Raw genomic sequence first — 19,003 nt, 5'->3', positions numbered from 1 at the left:
CGCACACAATTTGCATAATATCTGAATTTCCATAATTTGTATGCTGATTTGCAGGGCGCTGGGTTGCGCGGGACGCCATGATCCGAGCAGCATTAACCAACCAACAATCCTGATTTCATGCAGATAGACTTGATGCACAGTGACAAGTGGTCGTTCAGTGCAGTCCCCGCCCCCAACCCTGCTCCTGCAGCAGCTGAGATGGGCGCGCGCTCTGCTCTGCTCCCGGTGCGTGCGCATTCCCAGGTGCTGGGCGGGCGGGTGCTAGAGCCTCGGCTGCAGCGTGGGGGACGCGCGCCGACTCAGGCGGAGGCGGGGTTCGAATGCGCGCGCGGCAGCTTACCCCCTCCCGGAGCGAACGAGGATCTAACCGTAGCCGGTAGAAGGTGGCAGCGGCGCAAGCTTCGGACCTAGCAGCAGGTACCTTGTGTGGGGAGGGCCGCTCCTCCCCCCAGCGCCCGGACTCCGCCCCCTGCTTCATGGGCTCCCTGTCCAGAGGCCCCCACCCGCGTGCTCCCTCCCCCCCGTGCAGCGCCCCCAGTGGGGCCCCGTTTTTGTGGGCTCCAGCCCCCCTTCAGGGCTCCAGCGCCCTTCCCGCGGCCCTACACAGGGCCCCCCCCTTGCCGGCCCTGGGGTCCCCAGTTCCGGGGATCGGTGCCTTTCACGCTATCCCTCCTGGGGCTCTCACCCCCAGTCCCGCCCCCCGCCGTCTTCCGTCTTTATTCCTCTCCTGTCAGTCCCCGGGACGCCGCCGATGCGTGTCCTTGGCGGCCCGCGGAGCGGCTGGGTTGGGCTCCGAGTCCTTCCCAGGCGGGAGCAAGGAGTTGTCCGCAGCGCAGCACATGCCCGGCCCGGCCCGGCCCCGTCAGGCAGGGCGGGGATGGAGGAGGAGGCAGTCGGGCGTGGTGGTCGCGGTGTCCCCCCGACTCGAGACGGGGCGAATCCGGATCTCGATAGAAGGCGGCACGGCACGAGGCGGTGACAGTGAGTGTGTGCACGCTGCACAGTGCGCTGCTGGCGGCTTGGCTTCTGGCCGGGCTTGGTTCGGGTTGTGTTGCCGGCCCGCTTACCGGCGGATAGGTGGGGGACGGGCTTGCAAGGAAGGCAGTGCCGGTTAGTGCCCGGGGCTGGGAAATGCAGGCTGCTGAGCTGCTTTTTTAGATGAAAGCCTGCATCTGTGCCCGGGGAGGGGTGGGACTGGAGAGCTCTCTGTGAAATGACCTTTCTGCCGCTAATGCGGGGGGTGGGGAAACCTAGGCAGTTGCTCGTCTCGGTGTGTCCCATGTCACTTAGCACAGGGGGAGTCATCTCCTGGCCCTGCTGCTAACGTTCACATGCTGTCTTTCAGAATAGCTACGGTATTGTTTTTGTGGCTAATGATTTTTAGTAATACACTTTATGTTCAGTGACTTGTACAAATGGAGCATAGGGTTTTATAAAACTATGTCTTTGCTACTACTAATTTGGTAGTTGTGTGTGATCTCTAGATTTGGTTGGTTTGGAGCAGGGTTACGTTTGTTAAATCTGTTTTTTTTCTTTTTCCACTGAAACAAAATCTATCTTTATTTCCCTTAGGCTTTGATTGAGTTGATTATGTAAGTGACAAAGCACTTTTTTTCCCTCCCTTTGGTTCATGGTGTTCTGCTGTGAGAGTGAAAACCTTACATTCTGTTGTGATGATGATACCTATTAAGTGTCTCTTAAATAACTTGGTTTTACTCCACAGCGATCAAATGGTTTGACAGAGGAGGTGAATATTTATATAGGGAAACTTTGTATCTTAGCTTGTCACTGGGTATTCAATTGCTTTGTAGCTCAAACAAGTTTGAGTTCCCTAAGCCAAAACAACCACAGTACCATGCACAACTTCTAAGTAGTAATATTTAAAGTGAATTCAGTTCCCTTGTAGCATATCATTATATTCAAAGGTTTTAGGAACATTACTTCATTAATCTGTGTCTAAACTTTAAATGTTCATCTTCTGTATAGATAATCAAGGGGGAAAAGGCACCATCAACTTAAAAACAAAAACAACCACTCCCCCCTTTTTCCTGTATAAATTGTTTAAGAACTATTGTTACAATAACATAAAGTAACCCAGACATTGGAAGGAAAATAACTTTCTTTTTTTCCCATATTGTTTACTTTAGGCATTTGACAGCATGTTGTGTAGTCTTTTTCACTGTTTCCTTTGTATAGTTAGGCAGTTTCCCTTGTTTTTTCTGGGAATGGCAGGAGGGAGGAAAGAGAGAACTTGACGTAAAACCACAATTACTGGCATGGAGTCTCAGTGTAGAAGTAGCACCTGAAATGGTGTGCAGGTGTGTTTTAATTGAGTAGAATTCAAGTTGGTTGTGTCCTTTTAACTTTTGTTCTTTTTTTTTTTTTTTTTTAAAAACAATAAAATGGATGTAGCCAGAATTGTCGTGTGTGTTTGTGTTTGCTATATGGGACACTAACTTGAAATTGCAGGGAGGCTTTTAAATGATGGGTCAGTTTTGGATCTAATTCGGCTGTTCATTTTATGTTTCAAAGTTTGTAAATCATTTACGCAGGGAAAAATCAGGAGTCTTTCTGGATGACCTCAGTAAGTAAATATGCAGCTCAAATATCTTTGTATAATTTTCTTTGTATAGTTATCATAATTATAATGACTGGTTAAGAAATATGAAATGGTGGTAATGAAAGTGCAGGATGCATGTTTTCTAACATCAGTGTTCACTTTTTCAAGTCAGCATATGTGTACAGTTTAGGGCTGACTGAGAGTTGGTTATATACACACCCTTTTCTTGGTCAACACAGTCACCATAATTGCTTGAAGACAAGCAATAGTACTTAACTCAGTAAGATCATATATATTTATCCTCCTAAAACATATTGGAGTCTGTAATCTGAGGTCTGGTATTTTATTCTTTGCTGTTTGGATCAGAGAGCTTGCCTCTCAAATTTTTCCACTGCAACAAGAAAAGCATGCCAGTAAAAACATTACTTAGAATTACTTTCATGTGTTCCACAATAACTGAGGTGCTGTTATTACTAATTTAAAGTAGTGTATCACCTTTTATGAAAGTCAATAGATATATTTTCTGAAGTGCTTTTTTAGTTTTAACTATTTATTGCACAAAATGTTTTACCATTTTCTTAATGTTTTCCATTGTCTGAGATCAACAACTCGCTCTACTTCCTGGCTTTGCTTAGTCAGTGTTTTTTCAATGTATTTGTGTATAAACAGGTGGAAACTAAATTATTGTAAATGATTGCATGCAAGGAAACTTGTTTAATCTAATTTATAACAATAATTGTGAAGACTGACTACTTTGAAAGAATACATTCTTTAATATGTATTGGGCCAATCTGCTTGCAACACACAAGTTCACCATAATATAACTCACAAAGATAACATGTTTCATTAAACAATTTTTTAATCTTTGTATACAGCCACAGGAAATAAAGGGGATACCTTGCTTCTGAATCTCTAATGATATAGGTTTATTTGATAATTGGATAAGCTTATGTTGTGGTTGACTTCATACGTTTTCCAGTGTTGGATGAATGTACTTAAACTGATTTTGATGGATCTAGTCTATAGCATATAGCCATGTAAATATTACCCTACCCCGTGGTCGTTAGTTTGAGCATATAAAATGTCAAGATTTTGTTATTAAAACCATGGTTTATTTTAAAATGATATTGTGCATCTTTATGCGCTTAATCTTGTATATTTTTGATGTCTTGCAGTGAGGCTGTGTGTGTCTTGAAAATGGTAGTTCCTGGGAGTGCTCCTGTCATACAGCAGGACCATGCTCTTGAACCTGACTTGGGGCGGGGCTCAACAGAGAATTCTGCAGTGGGACCTGAGACAGAATCGAGGACTGAACAGGTGCGTCCAGAGTTGGAGGAGGTGCGAAAGCTGCAGGAACTAGTGAGAAGACTTGAGATCCAGAATCAGCAGTTAAGAAACAGGAGTTGCAGAAATGTGCTAGGGACAAATACTCAGACCAACACAGGTGTGGATAATCATAATCCGGGGCTCAATGGAACGGAAATTAACAATAGCATCAACACTATAACAGAGAAGCAAGAATTACAGATAATGGCAGATGTACATGGCAAGCTAAGTAAAATAAGAACAGAGGTGGAAGAGAGTGACTGCTTAAAGAAAGGTGTGGATACACAAATGCATAATAGATGCCATAGTATTACTGAGAAAATATCTCCCAACTCAAAACGTATGAATAATGCAGAAATGCAGAATGATCATGTCCGCTACTCTTCAAGTCTGGAAGGGAGTAGCAATGCAGAATTTGTGCAAGACTTGATTACCACAGGTATTCCTCCATCGGTTAAAATGAGTGAACCAAATCCAAAGGAAGAAAATGGAGATTTAGGAGGCTTCTTGAATGACAATGCTCTGGATGAAGTGGAAGTGCTGGAACTTGGGAACTGCAGTGATGAAGAGGACAGCTGGTATGTTTGTCAAAGCTCTAGGTATTACAAAGGTTCTGTGATGTAGACTGCAGTTGGAATTCCTGTGTTAAACTTTGTTCCATGTTAAAAGGGAATCAGATGGATAGTGTACAGTATTTTCATTTCTGGAGCAAGTATCCAGTTGTTAATGTTAGCTGTTTGTTTAAAAGAGTCCTATGCCAGAATGAAATGAGCATAGAAATAGTCTGTTTATCCTGGACCATTTAGATTAACTATAATTGGAGAATTGGTCTGAAATCAACAAAATTAAATTCAATAAAGGCAAGTGCAAAGTACTTTACTTAGGAAGAAAATAATCAAAGTAAAACTACAAAATGGGGAATAATTGGCTAGACAATAATACTGCTAAGGATCTCAGGGTTATAGTGGATCACAAATTAAATATGACCCAACAACATTTTTTGTAGTTGCAAAAAAAGCTAATATCAAGTGAGGTGTACTAGCAGGAGTGTTGTATATAAGACAGGAGGTAATTGTCCCACTATTTTTTTTTTTTTTTGGTGGTTGCCAATTTGACTTTCACTTGCTAAACAAGATGACATTCAGAACTAATTTGAACTCCTCCATAGTAGCCTTGACTTGGAAGTAAGTCACATTCTGAGTATTTTAAGACTTCAGTCATTGTATTCACTGAGTACTAGATACATTTAGTGGGGCTTTCTTACTGTTATGTAAAATAGACCAGACATCAACCCTCTAGTGACGATACCTATTCCCGATTATGTTCTCAGTGTAAAACAAATCTTAAAAATGAATGAGTTCTAAACTGAATTTATACTTGTAAAGATAACTTAAGAAATATGTAAACATTTGTGTTTGCATATCACTAATATAGAGATTAATATCTTAGTGTAGGGGTTCTCAAACCTTTGAAAATATTTCAGGCATGATGACCTACTCCAAAATAGTGAGGACCATGACATACTTCTGTGCTGCTGTTGGGGATGGCACTGCTTTCAGAGCTGGGCATCCAGCCAGCAGTTCTTTGGCCACCCAGCTCTGAAGGGCTTGGGCTGTCAGCCCCATGCATTGGTGGAAGCCAGAGCCCCAGCATGCATGGGAGCTAACAGCTTGCAAACCCCTTATAATAACTTGGCAACCCACTGTGGAGTTGTGACCCTCAGTTTGAGAAATTACACTTCATATCTGAGATAATATACAGGGAAACAATTATCTTTCAAATAACATTGCATGACTGTCTTGCTAATTTGAGGAGCAGAAGAGACTCTGTTTAGTTAAAAATACCTGTAATTTCTTCTTGCATTTCTCAAGATCTTGTGTACTAGTGCAATGCTGCCATATCTTGGTTGCAAACATTGCAGGGGATTGTGTTTATTTTTTAAAAACCTTCCCATTGGTCATCTCCCTGTTGAAAATATTTTTGGTATTCTTAGCTTCTATGAAAGTTTTATTTTATGAAGCCTAAATATTGGACCAGTTTTGATGGTCACTTTAAAATCCAATTGTTCATACTTTGAGTGCCTAAAAATGTGTGATCAGATTTCTTAAAAGTGAGTAACATTTATTGGAATGTTAAACTATTAAAGTTGGTTTTTTTATGACATTTGCAGTAAGCGCTGAAGTAAGAGGCGTGTTTAGCAAATGGCACTTGGCGTTCAAGACAATACAGTGTAAGAAACATTAACTGTGGTTGACTTCTTCATCAGGACAATACAGGTCAGGATCCACACACAATAGCATGTAGCAAAAATAAAAAGGTGCTACAGAGAATTGTGTGCATACAGTGCAATATTAATATTAGAAATGAGCCTTGTGAAGTCCAGTTACATTGTTAGTTTTAATGAAGGAATTTTTAACTTTCAGATACCAATGTACAACCAAAATCTAACCTACACAAAAGAGGAACAGTTAAAGAAGGCAAATGTAAGATTAAAATTCACTTTTAAAGGGACATCAGTCTGAAACTCGTACTTCCTTATGAAAATTTTGTACCTAATCTAATTACAAGCAACATCTAAGATTACTGTAACTAAGCAAATATGTTCATTTTTTGTCAGCACACTAGACAATAATTTGTGCTATCTATCAAGGTTGTTGGGCCTAAAATTTAATCTACCTTCACCAAAACTTGTAAATATCCTACAGAACCTTTTTTAAGAAATAAACAAAGAACAAATCTCTGATACCTCTGTGGGTTTTCAAAGCGTACTTTTGTACTGAATATCTCACTTACAAGAATGCTGCCAACCTGGGGGAAATGCAATGGGTACGTGGATGATCATGTTCTATTTAGTATATGCTTGACCCCCATTACTCTAGCACCTACCTCACAAACATTAATGATTATTTTCCTCAAATGCCTCTGTGAGGTAAAGAAGTATTATTACATGTAGGGGAAATGAGACAGAGAATTAAGTGACTTTTCCAAAGTTGCATATTGTCTGTAATAAAACTGGGACTCTGAACCCAGATTTCCAGAATCTAGTTCAGCACTTTCAGCACAAGACTATCCCATTCATCTGAATGTGTGTTTATAAAACTAAACAACTGATAGGTCTAACTTTTGCTCTGGTACACAGTGACATTTGTGTCTTTAAATGTATATAAGTTGTGCTTCTTTCAAGTAAAATAGAGGAAGAAGTGCCGCTAAAAATGCTACTTCTAAAATCCTTTAATAGATCTGACTTTGCTTGTAAAGCAGGATGGATTAAAAAAATCAATATTTTTACTTTTTGCTCTTTGAATTATATGTTTTTTTTTCTTTTTAAAACTGACCCTGTTTTAAAATGAAATCTGAATGTAATGCAAAGTATATTAAGGCCTACATTTTATTCTAATCTCTTTAAAAAATAAACAAACATGCTGAAACCATGAGCCTCTATTAAAAAAAAATCCGTAATGTAGAGATTAACATACAAATTTAAGCACTTCCAGGTTAATGATTAGGGCCCAGTTCATTTTTGCCCTGCATTTTGGGTCTGATTTTAAATTGTAAACTCTCCCTACTTCTTATGCTAGTGTAACTGGATTGAGTTCTGTGGAATTACTTCAAACTTACACTATTTTTGTTTTATAGTTTATTTGAATAAATAAATGGAATCATGACTTACAGTTTTATGCAAAGTGGGTATAAAATGCTACCAATTAGAATGCTAGCATTTTTCATCCACATGGCACAGTGGTTACAAGGTGCAGGGAAATAACAAATTAGGCACTTAGTTTACTGTTGGCTAGTAGATTTGAAGCACAGGAGATAGAATGTCTTGTGGTGTTTTTCCTCCAAAAAAAGTGTGTGCATATGAATTTCCTTGTATTGTAGTAGGGAAAGAAGCATATTTTAATATGCCTGGATTGCAATATGAAATTTTGGGGTTCCAGTTAGTCATTTTCATGCTACCAAAGAGCAAAAGGCTGATGCTAAATATTCCTTTTCAAATTCTAATGTCAGTTTATTAATATCTTATGCTATCTTTTTAACAAGATCAATAGGTTGTCCTAAAATCTAAATTTGAGTAGTAATATAACTTTGTGTGGTTGCTCATATGTACACAATCCATTTAATCATGATGGTTTTGAAGCCCTTAGTGCAAAGACTTCTGGTTTTGCACATAAAATTCTATCAAGCTTCCGATAGATGTATTTGAATGAGGGAAAGTAAAAGTTGACTGTCTTCCTCAGTCTTAATCACACTTATGTAGTGAGGTTTTTGCCACAGGATAAGTCAGCATTTACCCTCTCTATCTGACAACTCCAGCTGGTGCAACCTATGATTCAGAGAGAGTTCATAGGATTAGAAACATTTGTCATGAAATATAAAATGGATTTGACAAAGTTTTTAATGAAAACGCATTGCTGCACTTTCTGCTAGTGGTGGCCATCTGTGTGAAAAGGAATGTTTCCCCCACACAATTTTTGGGAGCCCAGCATCAGACTAAGTCAACTTCCATCTTGTTTTGTCTTAAGACACTGTTCAATCTAAATGTGAGGATTACTGTACTTGTGAATAAAGATAGTTAACCCATAAAGCTATTTAAAGCTATTTATCTACAGCTGGTCTCAGCTGGCATTTCATGTGCATAAATAGGGTGGTATTTCAGTTTGTAAAATGGGCCATGAATGGTCTTACCTTTGTTTGTTGACTTAGGCCTTGGAGAATTGTATTCTATCACTGCCTTTGCTGCACAGCTAGTCACTGAAACCAAACTGTCAGAGATGGTCACTAATTATGTGGCACTCATTTTCTGGGTGCCCATCTTGAGATCCTGGGATCTGATTTGATTAATCAGTGCTGAGCACTTAACTGCAGCTGAAGTCAGTGTGAACCATCTGTGATATATAAAGTACAATATAATGCTAAGTACTCTGAAAATTATAGAAGATTGTATGGAAGTCAGGAGGTCATCTAGTCCAACCCCCCTGCTCAAAGCAGGACCAACCCCAACTAAATCATCCCAGCCAAGGCTTTGTCAAGCCACACCTTAAAAACCTCTAAAGATGGAGATTCCACCCCTCCCTAGGTAACCCATTCCAGTGCTTCACCACTGTCCTAGTGAAAAAGATTTTCCTAATATCCAAGCTAGACCTCCCCCACTGCAACTTGAGACTATTGCTCCTCGTTCTGTCATCTGTCACCACTGAGAACAGCCTAGCTCCATCCTCCCTGGAACCCCCTTTCAGGTAGTTAAAGGTTCCTATCAAATCCCCCTCATTCTTCTATTCTGCAGACTAAACAAGCCTAGTTCCCTCAGCCTTTCCTCCTAAGTCATGCTCCAGCCCCCTAATCATTTTTGTTGTCCTCCGCTGGACCCTTTCCAATTTGTTACATCCTTTCTGTAGTGGGGGCCCAAAACTGGACACACTACTCCAAATGAGGCCTCACCAATGCCAAATAGAGGGGAAAAATCACTTCCCTTGATTTGCTGGTAATGCTCCTACTAAGGCAGCCCAATATGCTGTTACCTTTCTTGGCAATAGGGCACACTGTTGATTCAAATCCAGCTTCTTTTCCACTGTAACCCCAGATCCTTTTCCACAGAACTGCAGAAATCATGTTCTGTCTCAAATTGGGGACCCAGAATTAGTAGATGGTTTTGACCTTATATTTCTATGCCTTGGTTCTCAATCTATAAAATGAAGCCCCCTCATCTCTCAGGATTTTTGCGTAGATAAATTAGTGTTTGTGAAGTACTCAAATACAGAGCATCATAGAAATGTCTGTGAAGAAATTAATAATTTTGCCTTCAGGGCAAGGCAGGGTTTTAACAGCGTCCAATAATTAAGACCTTTAAAATTCAGGTTAATACAAATTATTGATTAGTTGCTTACTAAGGAAGCACTATCCATCTTGTCCACTGAATGAGGCAGGGATCCTGTGGAAAAAATGAGTGATCATGTAATTAAAGATGTATCCTAATGTGTGAGCACAAGAGGGCCAAATCAAGGTTGCACAGGCAACTTTAATCCTGACATTTCTTAACTTCTGAGTGCTTGACTCTGCAACCTTAATGTTCTTTTAGCATTATGTTTACATCCACATGGTTCATCAACAGGGTTGAAACCTTTGGATCTACCACACAGATCTCTACTGCTTGAGCTAATGGAGTAATTGATAGCAATAGTAGGTGGTCATCCTCTATGTAGACCAGCACTAGAGGGAGATGAGACATATTTTGCTAGTGGGTTTTACAGATAGTTGTTCAAAACAGAGAAATGGTTGAAGCCGTGAGGGGATGGAGCATGCAGTGAGAATGGAATTTTTGAAAATATTAGCTGTTAAAAATCAAAGTCTCTACTGAGCATGTGCAAATTGCAGTTTTCTCCACTACCACCTTCCTTCTGAAAAAGGTTTATAATTTTCATGGGAATAGCCAAAGAGAAATCTTTGACACAAAGGCCATCACCTGCCAAATTTCAAGTCCCTCCTCCAAAGCATAGGGGCACTAGATCATTTCAAAGAAAAGCTCTCAAATTGTTAACATGAACAAAATTAATTTTCACTAGTCTTGTTCTTGGAAATGGCTGAATCATTTTGGCTGAAACTTTCCAGAAAAATTCAGCCTGAGTCTGACATCCAACATGGAAAATTTAAGCTCAGAGGCTCAAATTGGGCAAGGTTATAGGCAAGTAAAAAGATGGTCTTCTTATAGGAAGCATGGAGCAACTGTAATAGGCAGTGATACTAGCCTTCTCTATAATAAATAACCAAAGTGGACCAAGTTATAAAGTAAAAGTTCATCCTACATTTAAGTTTGTATTACATATACAGAAATAAATATTCATAAATTTGGACTTTTGCATGTTTTGTGATTAGTGGGAGTTCAGAGATCAGATTTTTGGTTGGTAGCTTCTGTTTTGGACCTACCTTTCTTAAAACCTCCTTTTGACCTAAAATTGAGATACTTGAACCAGAGGAGTTTTGTCTTTAGAAAACTTATTTTGTCAATATTTTTGAATTATGAGACTTACAACCTTTTCAGTAGACTTTAAATACTTTTTCTAACAACTTTTAAGGCCCAGCATGTATATAAATATTTGCAAGATCAGGGGCAACATGAGGATTGATTGAAACAAGGGGACAGAGTTAAGGTTTTTTTTGGAACCTTAAATGCTAAAAAATCATGAAGTAAACAATTAGCTTGTTTAATATAAAAAAAAAAAAAAGAAAAAAAAAAAGAAAACATCAGGAATGAAATATTGAAGTTACATTCTCGACTTCAACTCTATTCTGAAGATATCTTTTTCTTAACTTAATAAGGGTCCAGTCCTATGGACGTCTCCATGCAGTTTCCCATTGAAGTCCTAAGGTAGCTGTCCCTCCCATCTTCTAAACCAATTACATTGTCAAAAATAACATCATATTGATCAAAGGCCCCTATGATACACCCTGCTCAGAAATGAGTTACTACATAACAGCTTTCACATTGAATAGTTTTGAAGTCTAGCTTGACTTCTTGTTTTCATTTTCTTGGGTCTCTCTATCTCTTATAAACAGCTACTCAGAATGGTATATCTACTTGCACCACAAGTAATTAGTCTGTGAAAGATAGCTTCCTGTCCTGCATGTTATCAAACTCGTAAGTAACTTTCTAAATACATTTAGACAGTAGCAATCATTGGCTTTTACTAGTTGAAGGATTGCTGGACTGCTCCCTTACATTGCCCTTCAAGAAATGTCAATTTCTGTACTTACTGTATATAAAAGCAATTTACAAACAAAGGAACAAGCTAGATGTGTATGTGGCTAGAGCATATCTTTTTATCTTCTGTAGCTCCTCCCACAATCCCTCAATCCAACTCTCTTTTGGTCATTCCTTGCTGTTTTATATTTAGTTTTAGAAAGGGTACTTTGATGTAAATCAGTGATTTTAATTTTGATGTAAATCAACAAACAGGAATCCTTGATTTAAAGCTACAAAACTTGAGATCCAAGAGCAAATTTTCTGCTATGTTCAGCTTCTGCTGAGGGGATAGATGTGAGTGTTTGGTGAGTGAGCTGGCTATATGGGGAGGTGGACTGGGAGAAAGAGGTGGATGGAATGTAGGGAAAAAGAAGGAAAGAAAACATTGAGGACACTATGGGGTAAAGCTGCACCCTAATCTGTTATAGGACAAAGTAGAGTGAAGTCAGGGAGTGAAAAGAATAACCATAATAATAATAAAAAAAAGCAATGACAGGTGTAATTAATTACTCTTTAATAGGATGGGTTCACCCCTTTACTGCAGCCTATACAAATTTCTGTGGTCCCTTAAATGTGCAGTACAGAATCTCACTCAATGTATGTACAACAGTAAACACAACTGTCTTAAATTGCATGGTGTCTTATGGTATAGTCATTTTACACATTAGCTGGCAGACTATTAAGTATGGGACAAACATTTCAAATCTGGGCCATGGTAACCTTCCTTTTGGCTAAGGAAAGGTGCTACTTGATTTTGGAAATAGAAAAACTTGATCTATATGGTGAATTTTACATGCTTCATTGGACCATGTAGATACCACCTAAACACTCTGGAAGGGCACATTTTATATATCAAAATCTATTAAATAAATGTAACCATCCTGGTCTCTTTCCGACTGCAGCAATCTATATTTCAGAAACACCTAAATCAGCGTAATGGATGTAACCCATGCACTGCATTAGTCACTGTTAGTGGTATCAGCTGCTGTAAGAGAAATGCAGAGAACTAAGCTCATGTCTCAACAATTCACATTTACTGCTGTGTTTGCAGTTTAAATTTTAGACAAATTCTGTATAATAATTGCAGCTCTCAAAACAATTATGAATCTTTATTTGAAAAGCATCCCCACTTTAGTGTTAAAATTTATAGACCTCATTGTACAAATATACTGCTTGACTAGAGTTTAGACAATGATACTTACTATGTCTTTCGGCAAAGTACGGTAAATGTTCCCATCCACTTAAACAACATGTAATGCACTTTTTCTTTTTTTAATCTGCAAGCTTTAAATCAGATTTTTTGGATGATACTAAATTGTGAGCAGTCTATATCAGTGGAGATCTTAGGGAGGAACTTGTCATTTAGATGTCTTCTAGATTCCCATTTTGCTCTTAATTTAGATGCTGTAAAAATCAGGCACTGGTGCAAATTTTCATCAGTTCTCCTCTGGCTGATTGCCACAAGTGTAAGGCTAAGTAAAATATTGTGACTAAAAGATGAGCATCCTTTATTTAATACATAGGATTGAACCACAAAGAATCCCACCAACAAATTTTTCAATATGACAGTATGCATTTTTAATATTGGAAGAAAAATCTCATTTTACACTTTAGTACACAATTAAAACTACTGTTTGTTCCTTACTAGAACCACATTTTATAAAATGTTGTGTGTGGGAAAGACTAAAATAAGTATAAACTGAAAGAAGGAACTAGATAAATACCCTTTAGTTAAGACTCTTGGTACACAAGCTTTCGAACCATACAGATCTTCATCAGGTCTGGGAAATCTTCCACATGTGCAGTGCTATCTTCCTTAGCCTACATACATGTCTTCTGTCCCTTCTCTTCTCATAATTTTCATGAGCAATCCTAAGGTGAAATTTAACAAGATGCTAGTCAAATTTCAGTGCTTCCCACAGGATTCTGAATGGCAACCATGAAACCAGCCAAAATATTGCTAGTGTTGTACTCTGCTGCTGGTTGGAAATGGTATGAGCAGAAGACGACATTGGAACATGGGATGAAGACCAAGAAATGTGTTGGTGTAGAACATAGAAGACTTCAGCTCTTCTGCAGTAGTTGGAAAGCTGGAGGAGGGACAGAGTAGTAGAATTCCCCTCTGTACCTGTTGAAACAGTCAGTATCCACTGGAGTGGGGGAAGGAGCTTTTTCTCCCTTCTAGCAGCCAGGAGCAAGAGTGGTAACTTGAATTTTTTCAGAGCCAGATATTGATGCAAAAGATCTATGTAGGTTAAGTGTTTCTCACTGCGGTATATCAGTGCTTTACACACCCAATCCCCATCTTCAGTATAAAGATGGGATCCCTGAGCTGACTTCTAGGGCACAACAAAGATTCTGGCATTTTTTCACCTTTTGGGAAAGGTTAGATCTGGTCTGTTTGAAGACATGATTCTGGATTACAGACAGAACACTTTTTTGTTGTTGTCCTTTTTATACTTCGTATCCATTTAAAGACCAGGTTAGGTGATACTTATTTCTAAAAGAGCCTTAAAAATTGCCCCTCAGTGGTACATCATACCAGCTACTCTGCAACCCCAAAGTCTGTATTGGTCAGGGGCTAGTACATCTCTGGTAGCTTTTAAGGGAACATTTTTAAGGAAATAGAATATGGTAAGAAAATTTCTACTAATCAGAGCTAATGCCTCAGAACTATCTGATTCATGTGAAGTGCTAAATTTTTCACTTTCCAGGGTGTCAACACCTGTAGTATGACTTGTATCCTCTGTAAGAATTTCACAGGGTAATGACTATGTTTTGGTATTTTAAAAAGGCCTTTGGCCTGTTTCTCTTGGAAATGAGAAGATCTGATTCTCATAACACTTGCACAAATATCAATTGGAATTAACTCTATTGACTTCAAATGAGTTATGCCAGTTTTACACTGGTGCAAGTGAGAAGAGAATGGGGCCCATATAGCTGTCTCATAAGTGCTTTCAGTTCTTGGAATTGCCCCAGAGAGTGATTAGAGAGTATGTCTTAATTCTAGAAAGATACAGACAGGAGCCTTTATAGCTGTGTTAAGTACGTAACTCATTCAGTGATGTGTAACTTCGAAAGTACTACTCTCTCTCTTTTTTTGAACAACAAAGATTTGGATTTTTGTAATCCTCCAGTCCTCCCTTGCAGTTACAACTGTCCTAAATATTCTTGTTCTGGTCTGCCTGTTTCTTTTCTGTTCTGATTTGCTGGTTGCTGCTACAACTGTTTTGCATATAAAGACTACAGCACTCTAAGAACTCTTGAAAATACTGTTATCGTGTTGATTGTGACTGATTAGTAGGTTGTGTTGGTGAACTATGGATTTATGCAAATCTGTTCATCTGATCTCTCTTTACAATATGCCCTCAGACACCAGCATGTGAATTATAATACTGTTACTCTATTGTAAAATAACGGCACACGATAGGTTCACCAACTTGAAATCTAGTCAATTTTTTTTTTTTTTTTTTTTTGGTATTACATCTGTCTCGCAGGCTCCTTGCCGTTTTTTTGTAAATTTTGCGTACAATTTTTTTCCTATTTTTAAAACTTTCTCTTCTGAGGTGCAGAAAAAGGGGAAATGGTGAAGCTAGCTATACATAAGTTTCTTAAATGCACAAATTATAGCAAAATAGATTGTTTTCTCTAACCTTTATCACAGTAAATTTGGGTGCTGCAGCAGAAATTAAATCTTGTCTTGTTAAATCAAACGAATGTTTGATTTTTTTTTTTTTTTTAAACCACTCTTTATTTTTTAAAAAGAAGTGTGAGAGTGGGTGGGTGGAGGGGAGAATAGGGAGGAAAGAACTCTCAGTAATTTTAATTTATTATAGAAATCCTTGCTTCCTGACTATAGCCCTTCTTGTACAGACTGTCTAGTACTGTTTTTTCTGAATCCCTTTGTTCCCTGCCTCGTACCACCTCCATTTAGGAGGCAAGAAAACTCTTGTATCTGTAAACCAAAATCTTTCATTTTAAAACTTGTACCCAAACTTTCCCTAGTGTTACTAACTGATTTGACAAATTGTATCAGGTTTTACAGAGGGACTGAAGACCCTCTGCTCCCATTGAAATAGGTGCCTCAAGTTGGGCACCTGAAAAAATAGAAACGCACTAGTGAACACTTTGGAAAACTTTCTTTAAATTTTAGTTTTAGGGATCAAAGGAGTAATTGCCAAATTACCTTAATGAATATGTTGCCATCAGAGGATTTTTAGAGAAGGAATTCAGAATATTTTAGGGGAATAGTGTGTTAATAAATCAGTGTCAGAATGAGCAAGTAGAGGTGAAAGCATTCTTCAGTGGTTTAGATCTACATTTCTAATGCAAGTTCCTTAATGTATTCATCAGAGATGTGCTTTCACTATTGGCAGCTGGGGAGCTATTGCTGTATGCAGGGGAAGCAGAATGAGGGAGTGCAGGGGGCCTAGTGGCCCCACAATGGAAATAGTGTGGGGGCTCCATCACTGCATAAACTTGTGCACATCCAGGAGGGAGGCATGGAGGCGAGAGCATGACCCAGAGGGGCTAGAGCATGGCCATCATGGGGCCAGAATGGGTCTGAGAGAGATTGGGACCCTAAGATCATCTTTTCCAGCCTGGAAATAGTTGTGCCCCTTCCCCCCCACTGAGTCTCAGTACCCCCTTCACTCCCATTCGTATCCCTTTGCCCCCCATTTCCAGGGAACTTCTGTCTCCCCTTGGTTGTAGGAATTTCTGTTTAATGAGAGTTGCAGTAAGAAGTTACTAGAATCATAAAAATGTAGTGCTGAAAGGGACCTCAAGAGGTCATCTGTCTATTCCTTTTGATGATGTAGGATTAAGTATATCTAGACCATAGTTTCTCAACCTGTGGTATGCGTACCCCCAGGGGTATGCGAGACACAGGCAGAGGGTACCTGGGGAAGAACAGAGAGAAGGGGAGGTGGACGGCAGCTGCCGACTTCTAGGGAAGTCAGGTGGCAGCAGCCCGCTTCCCACCTGGTCCCAGCTCCCAGATGGGAGGCATGTGGCAGCCCCCAGCTTCCCACCCAGTCAGATCCCAGTTGGAGGCGGGCAGCAGCCCTGCTTCCTGCCTGGTCACAGCTCCCAGCTCGGAGGCAGGCGGCAGCCCCCAGCTTCCCGCCTGGTCCCAGCTCCAGGCGGGAGCCTGGTGGCAGCCTCCTGCGTCTCGCGAGCTGGGCTCACAGCTGGGCGGCAGCCCCCTGTGCCCTAGCTCCAAGCCGAGGAACAGCCTCCAGCGCCTCAGCTTGAAGATGGGCAGCAGCCACCTGCCCACATCCCTGGGTCCCAGCCGGTGTGGAAGCCTCCTCTGCCCCAGCTTGGATGGGGTGGCAGTCGCCCACCTCCTGGGCTGGGAGCCAGGCGGCAGCCGCCACCAACTTTTTCAGGTGGCAGACCTCCTCCCTGGCTCAAAGCCAAGTGCCCAGAAAACTTGTCAGCTAGCTGAGCAGTGAAATTGACAACCATGACAGCCCCAGATTTCACCAGTTACCCTCTCTCTCCCTCCCTCCCTCCCTCCCTCGTCTCAAATCTATGGCATAAAATTTGGCGCGGCGCTTTATATTCCCCAGCATTGGCAAGCCGCTCAAAGCCTCCAGCTTTGGCCACCATCACCTCTAGCCCAGATACATACTTGAGTTGGCACCCCTGGTGTAAAGGTGGTAACCCTACCCACACTAGATTTGACATCTGTCATATCATGGCCTTATATACTCAGCCCTTCTTCGAACATATGGCTCACATTAGTCTGTAAATATAAAATCCTGTGGAAAATTGAGTGTTGGGGTACTTATTAAAATTTTCAGAAGTTAGGGGCTCTTGCTACTTAAAAGATTGAGAGAGACTGATTTAGACCATCCCTGACAAGTGTTTGTCTAACCTGTTCTTAAAAGCCTCCAATTACAGGGATTCTGCAACCTCCTTAAGGAACCTGTTTATCTAACCATTGCTTAGCTATCCTTAAAATTAAACAGGTTTTTGTAATGTCTAACCTAAATCTCCCTTGCTGCATACTAAGTGGATTACTACTTACCCTACCCTTCCTGGACAGAGAGCAATTGATTATGGTCCTCTTTATATGAATACATAAAAGAATTTGCACTAGAAGTGTAGGCCTAAACGATAGAGAAATGCTTTCACCTCTAATTGCTCATTCTGATACTGATTTCTCACCATGCTATTCCCATAAAATATTCTGAATCCTTTCCCAAATAATCCTCTGATGGCAAGTTATTCATGTAAGATACTTTTAGGATACAGAGTTTCTGGGCCTTTTGTGTATATACAGCTATAAAGGATACTCCTTAGTTTTAGGAAGGGGTGGGTTGTCACCTTTTCCTCCTCATCTTCCCCACTCCCCTCTGAAGGCCCCTGAATATCTGATTGGGGTATCCTGTGACACTTACTCCACAATGTATGTATGGGGAATTTTCGGAAGTACCAATATACAGAGTGAGTCTAAAAGTGGTTGTAGGGACACTTACGAGTTTTAAGACTTTGCCAGCATTAGTATCCTTTAAAGGGAAATCAGCATAGGCACCACTCCTCACAGTGGTAAGATCAAAGTGTTTTTATTAAATTTGGTAAGCTTTGAATATTTCAGGCAATATCCTATTTTACTAGCTTCCTAAAATAGTACATCAATAGCACTGCATAGCAGGAAAATAGAAGTTTATATAAAAAGAGAGCTTTCCAGTTTTAAATAATTAAACATAAAATTTGTGTTGTATGAGGAAGTATCTCAAGTTCTTCCTTTTTTTAAAATAATGATTAATAACCTTTTGAAATAAATTTTGTTTCTGAGAAGCATTAGCTCTTGATTAGTAGCTTTACAGACAGATGGGCTATATATAATATAAAGATGAGTGTATTTCCATTCCAAATTAAACATTTATAATACTTTAAAATTTCCTTAACTTGTAATTGTATAATAATCTGACTAAAAGGCAACATTATCTGGACATAGGGGTTAAATCATATTTATAACTTTAAAATGTAAATATCTACAGGTTTTCTTACTTTCATAGGACCTGTGTATGGCTTAAACCCTCCATATCCATTTTTAATTTCTGAAAGAGAATAATGTGCATCCCCTTTCAAACTGATTCTGGTTTGCTCTGACCTTTCCTAATATAGAAGCACTTGATCATAAAATACAGTTGGAACGCTACTTTACCCCTTGATCAACTAAATAAAATCTCAAAGTAAATCTGCTTCTCCCTGGGCTAATGCTGCGTTTAACACTTTTGACATACCTTTCTGTACATAAAATTGACAAAATCCTAGATATTCTAGGCAACCTCATAGAACATATATTAATGAAATAGCATCCTGTTTCCATATACCAATATTCTAAAGAGTTCTTAAAGTGATAA

General features: G+C 39.7%; 1 protein-coding gene across 5 annotated transcripts in view; it reads left to right on the top strand.

Moving 5' to 3' along the window:
• Nucleotides 1-282: 282 nt before the first annotated feature.
• The window catches only part of LOC137153351 (SLAIN motif-containing protein-like), a 54,053-nt gene continuing 35,332 nt past the window's right edge, over nucleotides 283-19,003 (top strand). For 2 of the 5 annotated variants that reach the window (XM_067548572.1, XM_067548569.1), the window contains exons 1-2: nucleotides 283-417; nucleotides 3,736-4,464. In XM_067548572.1, the coding sequence (XP_067404673.1) occupies nucleotides 3,758-4,464 (707 nt within the window). In that variant the 5' untranslated portion in view covers nucleotides 283-417; nucleotides 3,736-3,757. Of the gene's footprint in view, nucleotides 418-2,545; nucleotides 2,585-3,735; nucleotides 4,486-19,003 lie in introns of those variants that run through there. The other 3 variants (XM_067548570.1, XM_067548567.1, XM_067548568.1) reach the window with 2 other exon arrangements.

Source organism: Emydura macquarii, unplaced genomic scaffold (assembly GCF_026122565.2).
Source record: "Emydura macquarii macquarii isolate MOO-44397 ecotype Brisbane River unplaced genomic scaffold, CSIRO-AGI_Emac_v2 contig_1253, whole genome shotgun sequence".
Classification (NCBI taxonomy): Eukaryota; Metazoa; Chordata; order Testudines; family Chelidae; genus Emydura; species Emydura macquarii.
The sequence above is the reverse complement of the archived record's forward strand: the minus strand, read 5'-3'. Positions and strand labels throughout refer to the sequence as shown.